This window comes from Gossypium hirsutum, chromosome A05 (genome assembly GCF_007990345.1).
Source record: "Gossypium hirsutum isolate 1008001.06 chromosome A05, Gossypium_hirsutum_v2.1, whole genome shotgun sequence".
Taxonomy (NCBI): domain Eukaryota; kingdom Viridiplantae; phylum Streptophyta; class Magnoliopsida; order Malvales; family Malvaceae; genus Gossypium; species Gossypium hirsutum.
This window is the reverse complement of record NC_053428.1, coordinates 10204707-10224568: the sequence shown is the minus strand read 5'-3', so window position 1 is coordinate 10224568 and position 19862 is coordinate 10204707. Positions and strand designations below refer to the sequence as shown.

General features: G+C 33.9%; 3 protein-coding genes and 1 pseudogene across 6 annotated transcripts; 1 reads left to right on the top strand and 3 right to left on the bottom strand.

Annotated features, from left to right (window-relative positions):
• The first annotated feature begins 2504 nt into the window (after positions 1-2504).
• LOC107906290 (protein FLC EXPRESSOR) lies at positions 2505-4769 on the top strand. The gene is made up of 4 exons (XM_016833249.2): positions 2505-3252; positions 3985-4172; positions 4264-4331; positions 4568-4769. The coding sequence occupies exons 1-4, from the start codon at positions 2690-2692 to the stop codon at positions 4724-4726; spliced, it is 978 nt and encodes a 325-aa protein (XP_016688738.2). The 5' UTR covers positions 2505-2689; the 3' UTR covers positions 4727-4769.
• A 227-nt stretch (positions 4770-4996) lies between these two features.
• LOC107960767 (transcription initiation factor TFIID subunit 15b-like) lies at positions 4997-7780 on the bottom strand (annotated as a pseudogene).
• LOC107958536 (transcription initiation factor TFIID subunit 15b) lies at positions 7691-8440 on the bottom strand. 3 transcript variants are annotated; one of them, XM_041113286.1, is made up of 2 exons: positions 8181-8440; positions 7691-8037 (listed from the first exon to the last, which is right to left on the bottom strand). In XM_041113286.1, exons 1-2 carry the CDS (start codon positions 8302-8304, stop codon positions 7901-7903), a joined length of 261 nt encoding a protein of 86 aa, XP_040969220.1. In that variant the 5' UTR covers positions 8305-8440; the 3' UTR covers positions 7691-7900. The 3 variants fall into 3 exon arrangements, with proteins under 3 accessions (XP_040969220.1, XP_016749838.1, XP_016749837.1); XM_016894349.2 differs by having other exon boundaries at positions 7691-8025; XM_016894348.2 differs by having other exon boundaries at positions 7691-8028; positions 8181-8436.
• Positions 8441-13090: 4650 nt separating this feature from the next.
• LOC107958534 (protein LIGHT-DEPENDENT SHORT HYPOCOTYLS 6) lies at positions 13091-15507 on the bottom strand. 2 transcript variants are annotated; one of them, XR_001700639.2, is made up of 3 exons: positions 14192-15507; positions 13382-13465; positions 13091-13215 (listed from the first exon to the last, which is right to left on the bottom strand). XR_001700639.2 is itself a non-coding variant. In XM_016894347.2 (2 exons), the coding sequence occupies exons 1-2, from the start codon at positions 14906-14908 to the stop codon at positions 13460-13462; spliced, it is 723 nt and encodes a 240-aa protein (XP_016749836.1). In that variant the 5' UTR covers positions 14909-15507; the 3' UTR covers positions 13091-13459. The 2 variants fall into 2 exon arrangements, 1 of the variants encoding a protein (XP_016749836.1); XM_016894347.2 differs by having other exon boundaries at positions 13091-13465.
• Between the last annotated feature and the right edge of the window lie 4355 nt (positions 15508-19862).

The window sequence follows — 19862 nt, the reverse complement described above, 5'->3', positions numbered from 1 at the left end:
AAAATGATAAAATCTTAATTTAATCATTTAAAAATTAGAAATATATAAGGTATTAAAATAGTAAAATTGTATTTCAGATGTCATAAAAAATACAATTTCATTTCGGCCCGTCCTAAATTTTTTTTTTTGACTTTGCCCTTGGTCCTCCATATTTTTTTGTTTAATTTAATAATAATGTATCATGTTATTATTCACTAATGATGTATAAGATTGATACACTGACACTGAATAAAATATTATTCCAAAAATTTTTTTACAAAAAGTTTTGTTTTATTTATTTTATGATTATATTATCTTTTATCAAATAATCTAATTATACTCCATATTTAATTTTAAGTAATATACTAAACAATTTTTATAACCTAAATTCAATACTTAATTTTTTTACTATTTATTTTTCGACACGTAATTATTTAATTTATCAAATATAGTCTTCACATATGTTCATACCCTTTTGGACTTATTTTCAAGGGTTTTCAAGGGTCTAGCTAGATGGGGTAGGAAGTCGCCTTGGTACTCCCTTAACTAAAGGGCATAATATATCCCTTTTAGTTATTAAGTATTTAATTTAAGCTCTTTTTAAACAAAAATTTAAACTTTGACCTCCTCAAAATCTGAAATTTTATTTTGGCCCCTGCAATAATAAATTGTTAGCTTTGTCCTTGCTTGTTTGCTTCATAAATTCTTTGAATATTGATAGTTTCACAATTTAATCCCTCTTCCAAATATTATTGGAATCAATATACTTAATAACCTTTGTTAAGATTACAATATTAGTCCTTATTAAATTGTAATTGTCACATTTAGTTTTGAAATAACCGAATGAAAATATATTTTTTAAAATATTTAATAAATCAAATATTGTCTAATTACATTTGGAATAAAATTGATTGAATTTATCTCTAGTCATATATATTGACAATGTAAATGTAAGTTTTAGTTTTTTTTTTTTAAAATACTTAGTTATAGTCGGTTTAAACGTTTTTAAATGAATACAATTAATTATGATTAAAATATGGTAATACTAGTTTTAAAAAGTCATATAAAGTATGTAAGATATAATATCTTAAACAAAATATCAAAATAAATACATATATAATGCGCATATTTTTATTTTATTTTTCTATATTAATTAATTCAATTATTTAAAATTCTACAATAGTTACGATAATTTTTAACTTAAATATATACCTATTTAGTATATATATTAGTATTAATTTATATGGAATTACATTAAAGATATTAAAATAAATACATATTTAAATATTATTTTTTCTTAAATTATTATAATATCATAAATTAAGAACTCAAATTTTATTTTTAGTCATTTTATTTTAAATAAAAATATTTTAATAGATATATACATTGGATGTGATAAAAATTAGTATATATTGCGTATAACAAGATTCTCTTTATACATGGTAAGTTTCTTACATTATAAAAATTTTACATATGACAAGGAATATAAATAAGCCGTTGTGGAGAGAAATATTGTAACATAAACCCTCTGTCTTTTATACGTGTTTGCAACTTATATTTTCATAATAAATCTTTCCTATTAGCTCATATCTAATAATTTAATTTATAATTTTACATAATAAGTCATTATAAATTTTAAATCCGTTTAAAATAAAACTTTTTAAGTTTATTCCTATTTTTACTAATATAATTATTTGGTACACTAACAAAATCGTGTTTAAATTTTTCAATGACTATGCAAAATAATTATGCTATGTTATAATTATTTATTTATATTTTATGCATTATAAATTATATTATTTATATGAATGTTAAGAAATATATATTTTCATACAACTCACATCACTAGCGAAAGAGCAAATTACTACCACATACACACAGTAGCATGCAATTTTTGCAACTCAGTCCCACGACATGAATGCCCTTGAGCAATGGACCAAATTTTAGGATTCTAATAAATAAATTTAATTTTTATTGTTTAATGTATGTTTTAATTTTAAGGTTCTCTGTGATTTTATATGTTTACACGTGTTTAAGAATAGAAAAAAAAAGAGAGGTTATTTGTAGATTTTTTTTTTTAGAAAAAGAAATAAATTATAAACATGGCAAAGTAGTATGGCATTGTATTTTTCTTTATAAATTACATAATAATGATGGAACTTCAATTTTTGTCTTTTTATTATGCTTAAATTTATGATTTAATTTTTTAACTTCAATTTTTTCAATGTCATTACGTAAGCCAAATACCTTTTTTCATGTTAAAATGCTAATTTAATTTTTAAGAGTTATTAACATAATTAATTTTATATGTTAAATTCAATTCTACTGTAATATCATTTTTTGTTACATAATTACTAAGTAAATAAAAAATTTTTAATCTCAAAAAGTTACACAAGTAAATTTAATAGAAGAATTTAATGATGACAAAAAACTGAACTTATTTTTAAATTAAAAAATATAAAAATAAAAATATGAAAATTAAATCCCAAAGAATACAAATCTTAAAAAGTATATTATAACCTTCAAAATTTATCATATTGATTTGTTAAAAAAAAGTAACCAACTCAAAGCCTATAAGAATCATACCCGCAAATGTCATTGCAGAATGAAGGAGGGAATTGGGCGGGTAAGGGATTGCTTTAAATGACCTTTATTTTGGGCCTGAAAGCCCACAAAGGGAAAATGTTGAAAAAGGATAATGAATTAGACAATGCATAAGGCAGTTTGGCAGCATATTAAACAAAGAGCAACAAGGATTGTTGTATCGACGGCGAATATGGCCGGTCGTAACCACCTTACACCGCCGTCATCATTAACCCGCTCCGTCACCGAACGCCACATCATTCATCAGCACCACCACCTCGAAGACCGAATCGCCATCCAACACCGCGAGATCCAAACCCTCCTCCTCGACAACCAACGCCTCGCCGCCGCCCATGTGGCTCTTAAGCAGGATCTTGCACTCGCCCAGCAAGAAATTCGTCATTTAACGGCAGCCTCTGCCAACGTCAAATCTGAGAGGGACGCGGAGGTGAGGGAGGTCTACGAGAGGTCATTGAAGATGGACGCCGAAGCGCGCGCCGTGGATGCTATGACCGCTGAGCTGGCTTGTGTACGGGCTGATGTGAAGAAGTTTATGGCGGATAACAAGGAGCTAACTGCGGAATTGGAGGCTGTTAATGATGAGCTAGCCAAGGCAAGAATGGAAGTGAAGCAAGTTCCCGTACTTATGGCGGATATGGAAGCTGTACGGAAAGAAATCCATAAAGGAAGGTAATGCTCTGCAAACTTTCTCCTTTTTGGACAAAAAGTTGATTGCTTTTCTCCGGATTTCGAATGGAAATTCGTGAATTATTGAATATCATTTCTTTTATGCTCCTAATGGAAAGAATAGTGAGGAAATTGGTTTGGTAATTACAAGATTGGGAATGCAGGGGATTGGAAAGCAAGTCATCAATTTCACGTCTACTATAAATGCTATTGTAATTTGATACATGGGTCGAGAGGCTAAGTTCAAATAAAGGAAACGAACGAGTATGTTTGATTATGCACTAGTTCAAGATTGAAATCATTAGTATTAGATATACAATTGGCCCTAAAAAGCGTGTTGAGATTTGAGAATGAGGGAGTTCTAGCTCCATTTAACCCCTATCCTATCATTACGCATGGTAACGGATGAGGATGACTAGTATTACCTCAAAATGCAGTATTTGCCTTGGAGTGGATGCTCAGATACCCATTTCCTAATTTGAATTCAACCAACTGCTGATTCCCATTTAATTCAATGAAGGTCTTTAATCTGTGTCAATGAGAACCACCATTTAAATTTAAGTACAAGATGGCAAATAAGAACTCACTGTTGAAAGATTATATCGTCCCTACATATTAAGTAGTGGTTTTTATATATGGATGTAGTTGATGCAAGAGAAAATCAACTAGTAAGTTTGTAGTAACGCGCCAATCGATGTTACCTTGTGAAACTAAGTTTTTGTTTGTCTGTAATAGGACTGCTATTGAACTTGAAAAGAAGACACGTGCTAGTAACCTTGAACAACGAAAAATCTTGGAGAAAAATATGGTCCTCGTGGCTCGGGAATTAGAAAAACTTCAAGCACAACTTGGACTTGCTAATGCAGAGAAGAGAGCAAGGGAGGCAGCTGCACCAACAACAGCGACAGCGACAGCCAACCCAAGTAATGATCTGTTCTTGTATTGTTCTCTCCCAAGTAAAATCTTTTACTTCCTTAGATCAATCCTTGACCTTTAATATTGTTTTGCGTTTAGTCCCCACATACAATGGAAACTATGGAAATATTGATGCCAAGTATGGAGGAAGCTATTCCATGCCTCAGGTATGTCTCGTGTATACAAATACAAAAAGCCATTTCCTATTTCACATTAGACTTGCAATCGGGTACATAGGTGGAGTCGTGGAGATGGTAGACAAGATGGAATTTAAGAAAGCAACCGAACATGGATTTAATTTTATTTAAAATGTGGAAGGATGATTGTCTGATTGATTTGTACTTGTAATTTATTCGCGCGTTCAAGAGTCGGTAACTGAGAAATGCTTAATAATTTATTTCAGGCTGGTGCGACATGCCCGCAATCTGTGCCTGGAGCTGGGGCTGGGACGATGCCCCCTGTTACTTTAGAGGGTCAAGGGTCTCATACACCTAATGTCAATCAAACTGGTTTACAATCCGTGTCTAATGTTCCTTTAGAAAACCAAGTAGTTCAGCTATAGCCATTTTAAACTCGTATATAAAATTCTAGTCCAGAATTTGGAATTTTTTCCAACCCAAATGGGCTTATATTTCTTTGCAATCGCAATAGCCTGGAAAAATGTGCATTTGCCGGTGCTTTCACAACCGCAGATTGTATAATATATGTAACTACTCGTGAGATCAACTAATTCATATGTAGTATTTAAAATAATTTAAATCACCTTCTAAAATGTATGTAAATATATATAAATAATGAAGTAAAAATAAGAGGCATATATCAAATGAAATCATTGGAACAAGGAATGGGTTTAAATGAATTATCAATCAAGAAATATTCAAGGTATTTTTTTCTTAGCATCTGCTATGGTGCTGCCTAAACCATATTACCATGGGCGTTACAAATAATTATTAGCGCACCAGACAGGATTTAATTTCAATTCACATCACTCCTTGAAAGAAAAACCGAAGGTGACGTTCAACTCCCAGTCACAAAAAGATCATAAAGAAACAAAGCTCTTGAAACTCGCCACCCACTGTTCTGCAACTTTCTTCTCATACTTGAGGAAAGTGACAGCAGCCACGCCATGCATAAAGTCATCGTCATCAAATGGCGACAACTTACCGTGCCCAACCAACTATTTATTTAGTTAAAAAAAATAACACTACACACACCGACATACAATTGCATTCAGCATATAAAACTACAATCATTTTTACTACAACTCGAGGCCGAAACAGATACCTATTAGCCAACATTAAAGAATTGTGAAGAATATAGATATGGAGCCATACAAAGATCAGAATCAAAATTGAATTTTCTTTAACTACTTGGAGACTCACTAATGGAATCTAGTTCTAGGATGGGAGGCTAAATCCCATCGTCTTTAATAGCAAGCACATTTTTCAATTTAAACTCTAAAGGGTACCCATCCATGCATATAATTCACAAGATTGTTCCACCACATTAAACGATGAGCAACAAAATTAAGTCCCCCGCCAAGGGGTTATTCCCAAATAAAAGGGTATAAGTTTGTGATTTGAAAAAGCAGCACCCACCTGAAATTATCAACCTACCTTGGTAGCAAGCAATTTGAAGTTGATCCACTTGCGTCTATAAAAAGATTCACATATCTAATCAGTCCAACGCTTAGCATAACCCCCCCCCAAAAAAAAAAAAAAAGCTAATAGAAGATAAAGGAGGAAGGACAAAAGGGTATTGCCCAAATAAGTGAACAACCTACCTCTCAGTCTCCTGTTCAAGAATAACCCAGTGAATGGAACACAACTACATCCCTCAGTTCCTAATCCTTAGTACATAAAATAGTTGACGCTGAATATCCCTCAGTATGGGCGTGAACGGTTTCCACCATAGTGATGTCTATCTGGCCCAGATCCTCCACCTCTGTAATTATCCCTGCGCCTGTCCCCATAGCCACCTTTCCTGCCCCTGTCACATAACGACATTCAATAATGCAGTTTCAATCAAAACAATTTAGTTAAGCCAAGAAAAATTTCACTTTGAAAAAAATGGGTGATCTTTCTATTGTTTACTCCACAGTGACAAAGTAATAAGGGATCATTTGAGAACATATACTATCACATGCAAACCATACAGAAGTTGTTAAGGAAAGCTGTTAACAGTAGATAAAGGTGATCATTTGAGAATTTGGTTTCAAAAATAAATTAAACAAAGCAAAGCCTCAAAAAAGGAACTCAACATGGCAAAATACAATACAATAGAATGAGAAAAATCTAGCTAAGCATCATAAGTTAATAAACTGCATGTTGAAACAAATCATCTAAATCAAATATATACATATGAACTGAAGAAAAGGCTAAGGGGACATCTGAATTACTTCCTGTCAGGAAAGAGCATCTAAATGGAACATGTTATAAGTAAGTTCATCTAAGGGTTAAAATGACACCCATGATCATATACTGTAAGTGCAGTCTTCTCTGCCATAGCCACATTAATCGTATAGCCTCTCATGACATGATCTGAGAGAAAAAATTCCACAAGGGTGAGGACAAACATTGAAGGTGAAAAACTAAATAAAGAGAAGTTCAGCTGCATACTGTTAAAGAAACTGCCAGCAGAGTGTGCCGCTTGAGGATCTTCATATGTCAAAACTGCATCACCTTTCTGGTTTCCTTTCTCATCCTCGTGTATTTTAATATTCCATGGCCACTGATCTTTATAGCCGCACTTCTGTTTAATTCTTCCTACCTAAACAAGAAGAGACTCCATCAAAACATGGAACCAGAGAATAAAACCAATATCAAAAGAACAATTACATTAAACAAACATGATACCAGCTCCGGAAATAATAAAAAAGACAATACGAAGTAGATGACATAATACCCATCAGACAACACATTGATTTAAAATATAAGAAATGACCATTACTTGTCCAATGCCGCCAAAAAGGTCCCTTAATTCTTCAACAGTAATATTGGTCGGCAAATTTGATATGTAGATTCTTGTGTTGTCACAAGAATCCCCACAGGTGTCATCACACTGCTTGATCTTAACTGGTGCATCGGCAGAATGACCTCCATAACCACCTCCCTGATGACAAGGACCACCAGGCCCATACCCACTGTCATATCCACTAGCATGACCACCCCGGCCACCACTTCTCACATCACTCAAACCCCCGCCACCATAACCACCTGCAGGGCCACCATAAGACGGAGGGTATGATGTGGGTCCACCAGTATAGCTTGTAGGAGGAGGAACTGCATCCATTCCATAATTTGTATTCCCATCATATGCATTAGGAGCAGGTGGATAATTTCCACCAGCACTGCCACTATAAGCACTGGGTGATGGAGGAGGAACATGACCATACCCACCACTTCTATTATCATAATTTCCACCTCTGCCTGCGTAGTTGTTATTCCTCCCACTATCATATCCCCTCTAGCCCCATCTCCTCTACCTCCACGGTTACCACCATATCCCCCAGTGCTACCTCTGTTATAACCACTACTACCACGATCACAGAACCCACAGGAGAGGATGCACCGCATTTGTTACACTCAACTCTTCTTGTAAAGTTCAAATTCCCACAACTTCATAGACATACCAGTTTAAATTTCACAAATCTAGGCAACTAATAATGACATTGAAATATCAACAAACCAAAATTTAGCTGTTTAAGACAAACCGTACAAGTAACCTGCCTCCTTGACTAAAAATCAAAAGCAGAGAACAGATAAATTTTCCTGGGATTCGGGCAAAGCCAATCACCGTCTCTGCCTCCTCCACCACGGCCACCACCTCTTCCACTGTCTCCTCCTTGATAACCTCCAGCACCTACTGAATAATCCGTGTACATTGTATTGAAAATAAGAACAGGGAAAACCGGATCGATCTTGTATGACCCGACAAGACAAGTGCCAGAAAATTAGGGTTAACAACACTAACCCATAAATCAACAGAATAAAATTAATAAGCACAAAGAAATTTACCGCGATTTTTAGAACTAGGACCGTATCCCCCACCTCCTCCTCGGCCGCCAACATAACCGCCATTTCCACCACCACCACCACCGTCGTAAGGATGGGCAACTTGACCTCCGTCCTGACCGTACATAATATCCTTTAAAGATGTAAATAGGGCTTTTTGGTATTCTTAATCTTATCCCTCACGAAGCGAAACAGAACTACAGTGCAATGATATGTAGTATGTGTGAAGTGAAAAATATATAAATAAAGGCCGTCTTTCCGCTTATTTCTTCCACTGCAGGCATATAAATAGTACAATTGCGTCAACTGTATAGTTTGAAGCCCAAGGCATTGCTTTTGGGGCTTTAGGTTTGGGTATTTCTTGAAATAAAATACAGACCTCATGCTCTTATGGCTACCCCAGGCCTAGGCCAAGGCCCAAGACCAGGACATCCCACATGTATCCTCGATTCTCAAGTGCCTACGTGCACGGTAGCAAATCAAATAAGATGAATAGTGGGGTCTTAAGCTAATCCTTGACTAAACCTTAAAAATTTTAATGTCATAATACCTTTCAAATTCTCCTAATCATTATCTTACTACAATAATTCTTACTAAGAAAAATATCTATATCGTCATAATTTCACCTAAAAAATAATGAGTTACCTCTACAGCATGGGTGGAATCCCATGTCAGAGGACTACGTCTACATTTGAAAGGAGATAATAATAATAATAATAAAGCGAGCAAAAGCATATTATACCTACATACATTACATTACATATATAGTGATGATGAATGCACCTTTGCGTTTGTTAGAGAAATCTACACCCAAGATATGCTGTCGGCGACCTTAACAACAAGTCTTTCAAAGCAGGAAAGGACCCACTCCACTCCCACCCCCATTTTCATCTCATTTCTACTTCCTTTTTCTTTATTTTTTTCAGTCTTTCTTGGACTTTCGCTTTATTGCTTGTATTTCTCCTCTCTCTCTCGCCAATTATTATGGGTCCAGTCATCATCATCCCTTCCCCTTTTCTTTTCTTTTAGAATTAATATTTCTTATATAATTTTTTCATTTTAATATTTATTAATAATTATACATTATGTTATATGAATTTTTACACTATTTAATATTTGCTTACGGGAAAAAAAGCCATTGACATGCATGCTGACAAATTTCTTTGGATCCTATCAATCATCTATTTGATAGGCTTAAATTCTCTTCTTGTGTGTTATTAAATAGTCTTTTTGTATCGTAATTTCTACCGCTAAACGGTCATAATAGATAAAGGTAAAAAGCCTACCATCTCCTTATAGTATAATCAATGCAAGTAGATAATAAAAATTTTACAAGATATCAAGATTGAAAAATTAAATTAAAAATAGATCAATTATTCGATTAATTAGAGAAATAGTTCGTTTTTACCGAGTTAAAATCTATCGTGACAAAAGAACACCATGTAAGTGATGCTTTTATCATGTGGTAAGTGTACGATTACACTTGAAGATGTGGTTTTATAACTTGATTTTTCAATGGATGGATCAGTCGTTACGAATGTGCTCAACAAGTTTAGTGGTGGTCGGATAAGAATCATATAGCTGGAAGAAAATTCAATAAACATTCTATTGAGTTGGAAAGGCAGCAATTCGCACCAACATATATACTGAGGTTGATTAAATTCTTCTAATGCTAAATAAATCTTAATATGTGGCTCCTACAATTAATTGACTTAAAAACAACTAATGTGAACACTCTTCTCATCAACATGCAAATTTTCTCCATAAAATCTATTTAAACTCTGAAAAATCTCTCAATATCATCTTCGTTTTACAAGAAACCTTTACTACCGGATATGAAAATGCTTCTATTTTCTATAACAAGGCTCTACTACCAGACATAAAACACATTTAGAAATGTTGGGAAAATAATTCAAACATTTTCTTTTGACAAATAAAATCAGACATAACTTCACAAATTTTAAAAATACTTCTGTTGAAAATGTCTTACTGAAAAGTTATGCCCAAGATTCTCGAAATAATTGAAAAATACAACCTTCTAAAATCATCATATTCATCTAAAATTTATTCATGTGTCAATCCAACTATCCGAATTTAAAAATTTTTAAATTTAAGATTAAAAAAAATGCTATAATGCGCACTTTCAACTCAATAGTTACCTCATAAAAATCCGCCTACTCCATTAAATAATAACAGAAAGCAGCCTTAATCTTCAATTTTTCTTTTTCCAACGGTATTATTACCACTAACTTTGTCCCACTTTTTAGTTTTGTGTAGCTAAATAGTTTAGTTTCTTCTGCTCAATCTAGTTTTTCCTGCTTTTTTTTCCCTTATAAATAAAAAAAATTAAAGAAAAAGAAAGCAAGAGAGCTTTCTCACTAAAATAGAAAATTTTTTATTTAAGTATTTTAAAATTTTAAATTAATAAAAATAAAATTATACATTTAACTCCCTAAAAATAATAAAAATTTGATTTAATCCTTACAAAATTATAAAGATATAAACTATTAAAATAGTAAAATTTTATTTTTATTATCGTAAAAATTATAATTTAATTTCGATCCCTTAAAAAAAATTTAGCTTTACCCCTAAAAGAAAGGAAAAAGAACATAAAAATCTCATGGGGCAGTTTTTTCATACTTAAAAACGAACTAAGTAGAGCATTATATTATTTGTAATGGCTGCACCAGAGAGAGTGAGGTCCATGACATAAAAATAGTATGCAAGCAAGCCATTAATCCTGCAGGTGTATGTTGAAACTCAATATATATCTAATAGCTATAATAAAGATTAATTAAAGAGTAACGTCATCTTTTTGAATATATTTGAAAAAAGCCTTTATATATAATATGTACTTACAAATTCCATGTGTTAGAATCTAAATGGTTTACTCCTTTCAAATGAACAAGCATGTGATTCTGATGTACTATAAGACGTAGAAAACAAATTTAAATTAGCATATATTATTATACAAGACAGAAACAAAAATGACAAGAATTATTTAAATGACCACCTCGATTGGCAGCTGAAATTTCACCAGTATTCTATTTATTTTAATTTAACAACATGCCAGCATCATATATGTGTATTATTAATTCAATTTGGTACCAAATTGAAATCATCAACACTACTTAGTTAATGGATTATCCCTTTTCTCAAGGTTGCTCCATCCATTTGGTGCCGACCAAGTGCCCAGTCAACTTTATCCGAGTGGCACTTGGATGTTTCACATGCATGCTTTTTCATGCCTTTATTGCTCCATTACTTTGATTTCTTACATGCTTCGCTTCAAAGCATGTCCATTGCACCATATTTGGAACTCGACAAACTTATTTAACTGGAAGACAAATTATCGCTGTCCCGAAACATTACCGTGTAACTTGTGTACAGAAACCCGGGCAAGGTTTTCAGGCTCTATACTGTATCCCAATGCTACAGAGATGATCTGCGACGAACACACTCTCCTAGTTAGATGGCCAAACCAAAGACATGAATTGAAGAGCCGGTAACAGCAAACTGCAATGCGCAGGAAGGGGTTCGTTGGGGCCTCTCAAAATTTGGTCTGTCATCTAAATCATGATCAAGCCATTGGCATTAAACCCCCTCCCCCCCCCCACGTGTTAAGGTGTTGTCCGTTCAATTTTGTGCATATAAAACGGGGCATTCGGTTCCTTCTTTGGATGCAAATGGTGAGCCATAAAATAAATTAACTATGTATATTCCTTTCAATGATCCATTCCTCAATAACACTTGGCGGTGGCGGTAGACAAGACTAGTCGAGGCAGGTGCCTCTAGACAACCCCACGGCCCACCCACTTTCTCTCTTAAAATTAAATCAAGGACCCTCGGGCGTTGGCCCCAACCAAACTAACTATGAAAACCCTTTAGTAGCGGCAACTGAAACAAGTACTTTAGCAGAGCCATGAAGGGCTTTCCCTTTCATACAATGAACTCAGTGACATTGCCCTTTTAGCACTTTAACTCAGAAAACTCCTATCCCACTTGGTACCCTAGTAACATGTAAGATACATAACCACAAAGGGCTTTAATTGGACGTGTTTTCGAAATACTTGGTTCAGTATATTATGTAAATCATAAGAATTTGAATTAGCTGTACTCTGTATCCGATGAGGATGGAGCGGAGGCTAGGAGAAGAAGAAGAAAGAGGAGGCATTTAGATGATTAGATTTAAAGACAAAAGGGATCTACTAGCTTCCTTTTTGACTTCATATGTGGAACCAATAGGGTACTTAAAGTTAATACAGAATTTTATTTATTTATTTAAAAAAAAAAAGAAAAGAGATTTACTATATACAAAATAATACTACAAATAAATAGTTTAAGCCATGAAAAGAAAGAAATTAGAAAGTTCCCTTCAATTATTTGAAGAGGGAGGGATCAAAATAGTTGATGAAAAGAAGAAAAAGAAAAAGAGCCAAAAAGAAAAAGGATGAACAAGAACCGAAAACAAATCAACAATAGAATTCAATTTGAAATAAAGATATGATGATGAGAAAAGAGCAATAAATGTAGCAATAATCTAATTGGATAAGATGGAGTCCAGAAATGGGGTTTATGTTAGAGAGTGACTGGTGGGTCTGTCTAGGTTATTATAGCAAAGCAGAATATTATACAAATTGGGTGTGAAATCAGATATAATTAATAATAAGATGATATATGGTTAAGCAAGGCAATAGGGTGGAAGAAAGAAAAAATGGTTGGCTAGAGGTCCTTTTCACACTGAGCCTGAGTGGTGGTTACCCAAATAAAATAATAAGGGCAGCAATCACTAGGATTATTTTAAATATTCATTGATGCTTTCAGCCATATATCTTTTTGTTGTTGTTGTTATCACAGAAAGAAATGTTGTTTTCATAGGTATCAGAGAGAGAGAGAAAGAGAGAACCAGAATGTGAGAAATCGAGCTTGAGAGGACCCGAGAGAAAAACGGGTAAATCAAGAGAAACAGAAAACAAAACTCAATGCCCACCCAAAATCTTAGAGCAAGATATAAAGGCTCCAGCACCTGACACTGAAACTGAAAGTGCAAAGATGTAAATATTTCAGTGAGGAGCACGTGTGGTTTGTATGTTACATTTACAGCAGCAGTGAAATTGGCCCTTGAGCTGGGGCTGGGGGAGCCCAGATGAAGTAGAAATATTTTTGTAGCAAAAGCCTACTAGTGTTTGTGTTGTGAGTGTTACCTTCCCAACAACCCTCCTCTTCTTGCTTTCACTCTCCTGTCCCCGCTCTTTGAAGTTTGCCTTTGCTACAATCCAATCTTAGCCCTACACTCGTGGTAAACCCAAACAATAAAAACATGCCCAATTATTTTTTTTAGTTAAAAAAAAAGATACGCAATTGTTGAAGATTTAATGGTGGATTTCTTATACATTGTGTAATGTATAGCCATAATGGGAAGGGAGAAGAATAAACCGATTTTTTTTCCTTTCAAAAATATAGATTTCTTCTTTGTATTGAATTCCACACAAATGCATGCAAGTAATTGGAGCTTACCAGGAGGCATGGTAGGAATGCAAAGTTACCCATTTGCTTCTTGTTGAGAGAGAAGATAGATAGATACAGAGACAGAAATATAATAAAAAAGGCCTTTTCTTTTCTTTTCTTTTTCAAGGCTACTTGCAGTTCTTCCTAAATTCAACCCATCAAAACAGTTCAGACGAAACATACCAAATGGATTAGAACTTCATGTGTTGTATTTCACCTTTCATATGTATGCTTTTGTAACTAGTTGCAGAGTAGTAAAGTTCATGCATAACAAGAAATTAAAGAAGATAAAAAGTCTTATCAAACAGGGAAATAAAATATGAGAGTATCTTTTGCAAGAGATTGAAAACTAGATTTTCAACTAAATTTGGTTCATGGGATATCAATCCAATATTCAGAGAGAACCGCCAGATATATACCTCATAATCATATATATAAAAGAGCTATTAAAAGAAGAAAAGGGAAAGAATAAAATCAGTAAAACGTAAATAATAAAAAAACTATACGTTAGTTGTGGTAGCAGTAGCAGTAGCAGTAGCGGTGGTGGCAGTAGCAACATTAGCAGCAGTTCCACCGGCAATATCATCTCCGCCACCGCCGCTACCCCCACCACCATCAATAGATTGAGTGGCTGCCACCGAGAAGTTGACCCCAACAGCAGTAGTGTTGACTGTAGACCTTTTTCGCTTCTTCTTCTCGTAAGGAATCCCTCTAGCTTTAGCCTGCCCTTCTCTCACTTCCCTCAAATAAATCCTCACAGCCCTCGCGGCAAAAGGGTTTGATTCTGGACGTCCACCGTTTTCTTCATAAGCAGCTCTAAGCCGTCCGATCAGCGCGTCGAGGCTACCCCATGCTTGCTTGAGTGGGCAAGAGCAAGGAGCAGGTGGATTTGGATGTCCGAAATAAGGACAACCCGTTATGTGAACCTTAGTTTTGCCAAACTGGTCAAGGTATTTCAAGAACTCAATGACGTGGGCACCACTGCAACGAGCTAGTGTTAATGGGGGCTTATGGTTCTTCAAGTACTGCAAGAAAGTGTTCCAGTCTCGACGCTTTTGTGACTCGTAGCGACTCGGTGGAGCTGGGGAAGAAGACGACTCACCAGCTCCACCTTGTTGTGAAACCGTGGGCGGCGTTGCTAGAGCTGTAACTACAGCAGATGATGGACCCTCGTTGATGCTATTCGGATCGGTTGCAGCACCCCCTACAGAAGCAGAATCCATTAACAAAACAAAAATGAAAACAAGGGTTGGTGTTTTGGTTATCTCTGTGGGATTTTTTTTTTTAACTTGGACTTTGTTTTTGTCTAGATTTCAAGTGCCGGAGAGTAGAGACAAGGCCGAAGGGAGGGCTCTGCCTAAACTATCTAAATTCTAAGCTACCTATATCTTTCACTAACAGATTACAATCTCTTTGTAGCCATGGCTTGTGTCTGATCAGGCAAACAGTAATAGTACTACGGTGGAAGGTGTTTAGGGTTCATCCCAAGAACTGCTGGCTCTCTTCCCCGTCCCCGGCCCTGTGAATCTTTTCACGGAAAAGATTTGCTTCTGTTTTCCTTTATTTGTGATCGTCAGAGTCAAGATAGAAGATTTTGAAGGAAGAAAAAGAACCAAAAAGACGAAGGAAAACCAAAATCAAATAGATGATGGGACGTCCAAATACAAGAAATTACACTAGGAACAAAATTTGGGGGGAGGGGGGGTTCTATTGTATTCTATTGTAGATTAAGAATTGGATTGAGAAATGTAATGTTGAGTAGAGTATTACTTGGTTTCATACAGAGAAAATGGGAATATATGATATATCACTGTGGTGGCCCGGCACTCAATGATTTACTCCCCGGGCGGCCCCGCCACTCTCCTTTATATTCATCATGGGAATGAGATTTATTTTAGACGTTCATACCATCATATGATACAAATAAATAATATATTATACGGATAGTTGAATTTATCAACCTAAATATTATATAGCTAAAAATGTGTAACATCGGTAATGGCGAAAAAGGGTTAATATGAATTCCAATTCCATGATACCTGACTCTACTCGTCCGTACAAACAAAACAAAAGGGGTAGTGTGTGCAGCACGAGGGGGGTTTTGAGAGTGCGCGATGGTCGGGGTGCAGTTAATAGGTTTCCGCTGGGCGCTCACAGTTGCCGGTTTAAGGTGGCTGCTTGTTTTTTTCCACATGCTACTAGTGTAGTGCATCTGTTCTCCCTCAAAACTTTTATTTCTGAATTGCCACGTCCCCAAAATGAAAGCTCACATATTTTACTCACAATCTGCATCTCTATCCCATTAACTTTGTATTATACACATTTACCAATGTATTAAGATATATTTATAAAATTACGAATATCAATGAGTTTGATTTCGGAGAAGGATCAAATAGTGAATTTGAGAAGTTAGTAATTCCGGTTCACAAACACAAGCACCATTAACATCCTTGTCTGAGCCTAGTTCCATTTTGCCCCGCCCCACTCACATATGAGTTTACAACTTTAACAACATCGAATTTCAGCCGTGTAACAATGCTGAAAACTAGTCTTGAGATGCTTTACAATAATTTGAATTAAAAATAAACAGGTACTTAAAACAATAGCATTTTCATATATATTAAAAGATTTGTCTGACTGACTTACGTCATTTATTTTTATTAAAAAAATGTTCCAAATTCAAAATTTTAATACCCCGAATGAATAATTGCACATCTAGTCTAGGCTGTCTCAGCTAGAGTAGAGGCATTAAAATAAACGTTGGCCGCAAGTATGAAAAATCCATTAAACAAAAGAGGTCTGGAGCATACCATATCAGGAAAGTTTACATTTGTATAATATTCCAATAAATGTCCTTTCTTTGATTGACAGATTTGACTTGATGAAATGATAACCGTAAAAAAGGTAATAGTTAATTAGATAGGGTTTTAAGGTAAGCAGTGAGATGCGGTTATTTATCTTATTTTTTATTTAATGTTATAATATTACTATAGTATTTAATATTTTATTGTTATTGTTTTTTATGCTAAATATAGATAAATATATCATCTATTTAAATTCAACTTTTAATTTATTATTTAATGTTATAATATTACTATAGTATTTAATATTTTATTGTTATTATTTTTTATGATAAATATAAATAAATGTATCATCTATTTAAATTCACCTTTAATTTATTATTTATTTAAAAATTATTTCTCATATTCATCTTTTGAATAAGAAATTATGATAATATGAGAAAAGTAGGTATAAATTTTTTGTCTGATTCTAAATTTAATTAAATAACCTTTTCAATATTCAGAGTAGAAAAACTTTAAAGTGTCTCCTATTAATACCTCGATGGTATTGACCAAGGTTAAATATAGAGACATTTAGTTTCCGACATAAATATAGCAAATCGGTAAATGTAAATATGAAAACAAGAGATATATATTCGTGAAGCCACGGCGACTGGGCTATAATATTCCCCTCCTAACGTTTGTACTTTTGGGAGCAGCAATGCTGAGAAAGAAACTCTTCATTGGAATGGGTGGGATATGCACATTTCTTGTTTTTCCTTTTGGATTATTGGATTTCTACATTTTTAAGACAAGGTGGGTCCAATTAATAATGTTTCATTTTTTTACTGTTATGGAGAAATGGTAGTTTTCTCTTGTTTCCCTTTGTGCAAGTTATGGACAAAATTTACCCACAATATAAACCTTGGGTCCAAAGGAAAGAGATAATTATAAAGGAATAAGACTATGAATGGCAGGTTTTTCATTCTGTGATGTGAATAAACTGTTTACAATACAGACATTTTACAACATTCTTTTGAAATAATTTGGGGGATGTATGCACATTTCATTTCTGAAAATTACTGATGAGTTAAGGGGAAAAACATGATTCAGCAATATGAATTAATACAGGTTAGTCACAAATCAACTTCACAATAGTTAAGTTTTTTTTTTTTTTACAGATGATGGAAGGTCTGTTTAAAATATTTGGAAAATCATTATTCGATGAAATTTAAAACACGAGGTCATTTTTCTTGTCATGTCTATTTTAAAATATATATTTTTTTAATTATCCTAGGAATTATATAACTTATTAATGTGTAATTTCTTCTTTCAACTAGGTGGTCATAATTAAACAAGGGAGATGTCAAAATAAACTTATCAATTAAAATGGGAAATTAATCCTAGAAAATCATTTTAATTCAAGTTCAACAAACAAAATTTAGTCCTCTCTTTTTCTTGCAGAGGTAGTCTTTGCCTATCTTATATAATTATTGATTATGTTAACATGCTTATTTAAATTATTCTTTAAAGTTAGTTAGTCTCCATTTATACCAATAACATTTCATTTAATATAATAATTAAAAACTTTATTCATCGCATTTCTTGCTATGATCTTTATTATTACTGATTCACAATCTAATTAGATCCAAGTTGAACTATATGCGGTTCATATATTGAGCTCGCATAATATTGAGTGTTCACAGGAGGGGCACTTACATCCTCCTGTGAGACCACACGTGGGACCGCATAAATACGTGTTAAGTTTAGAACAGAATACGCATGATATTGAGTGTTTGTAGGAGGGGCACTTACACTTTTCTACGATATTACATGTGAGATTGCATATGGGACCGTATAAACAAGTGTTAAGTTTAGAGGAAGATATGTGTTGGCATACATGGAGCCTACCTAAATATCATATCAATGAATAATATTTATATCATGTAAATGCACAACTCCACTCACCTAAAGGATACACAAAAATATTCAACATTTCTAATATATTAAGCAGAGATGTAATAACAAAATCCATTATTGAATTTCATTAATATTAATTAACTTTAACTAATTTATAATAACAAGTCGGCTATACAATTTGATAAATAAACATATTATCATTACTACCAATTTTGATCAAGTAGCGATACCGTTCCATGACCTTTGAGTTTTTTTTTTTTAATATTTAAAAACAAGGAAAGATTGGGTTGGAGCTTGAGGAGTGAGGTGCTTAATTATTCCCGTGATTCCCTTTTTTTTTTTCCACAAAACAGAGACACAAAACACAAGTTACACAACATGCAAACCGAGAAAAGACAAAGAAACAAGTGAACTGCTGCTTAAGTTTATCAAGTCTCGTGATACATACATAATTTACTCACGATATGGAAAACCCTACACCTCAACTAGACAAGATATAGTTGTTAATTCGTCCAAAATAAGGAGAAAATCAGTTTACGTACACTTGCTAATCCATTTGCATGTTTAAATCTTTCAAGTTAAAATCAACATTAACAATGGCCATATAATGTAGAAGGGGTGTGATAAGGTGAAAAATGAAAGAGTGGGGGCCGGGGGTTCATTGATTGGCTGGGTAAGGGGTGGTTGAGAGGGTGGCAGTGGGATTCTAGATGTCATGTCATATTCAATAGAAATGAAAATGTTATCAGAGGTAAGTTAATGTGGTGGGGAAGGCAAGGGACAAAGTCTTTTTGCCCGTTAATTTTACCGTCTTCTGTGCCTGGTTGCTTAGCTTCATTACAATTTTCAAAATTAACTAAACTTTCAGATTACTTTGTTTTTTTTTTAATATCTTTATGAGAAAAATATGGTAATTCCACTGAAACATTATTGAAGGTTTCATATTCTGCGATGATGGTTTCAATGATGACATATTGGATTTTGTTAATAGGATATGCTGAAGTATAGCCCAATCATTGATTGTTGGTTAGCTAATCCAACACAAAAAGAAAAAAAAATGGAAGACTTGGTTTGATGAGATCATTATGCGCTAAAAATGAAGATTTACAAAGAGACATAAATAATAAAATATGTAAGCTTGAAATGTCAAGACAGTAAATAAGCAGTAGCACATGCAACTATGAGCTATATATATCACAGAAATTGACTCCCGAATTAACTTTGTACCGCCATGAATCGTGGCAGATATATAGTCGTCCTACACCAACACCAAGAGCTCTTGTCACCATTATCCAATCAAAAACACGTAAAAGAAAGAAAAAATTTAAATGCTAATTTTAAGAAAGTTACCTTGTTTACCCATAAAGAAAAGAATGTATGATCTTTTCTTGCCTTTTCGTTTATATATAAAATATAGAGAGAGAGCATACGTCAATTTTTTGCTTTTAATTTAATCTAAAAAAATAAAAAGTTAATA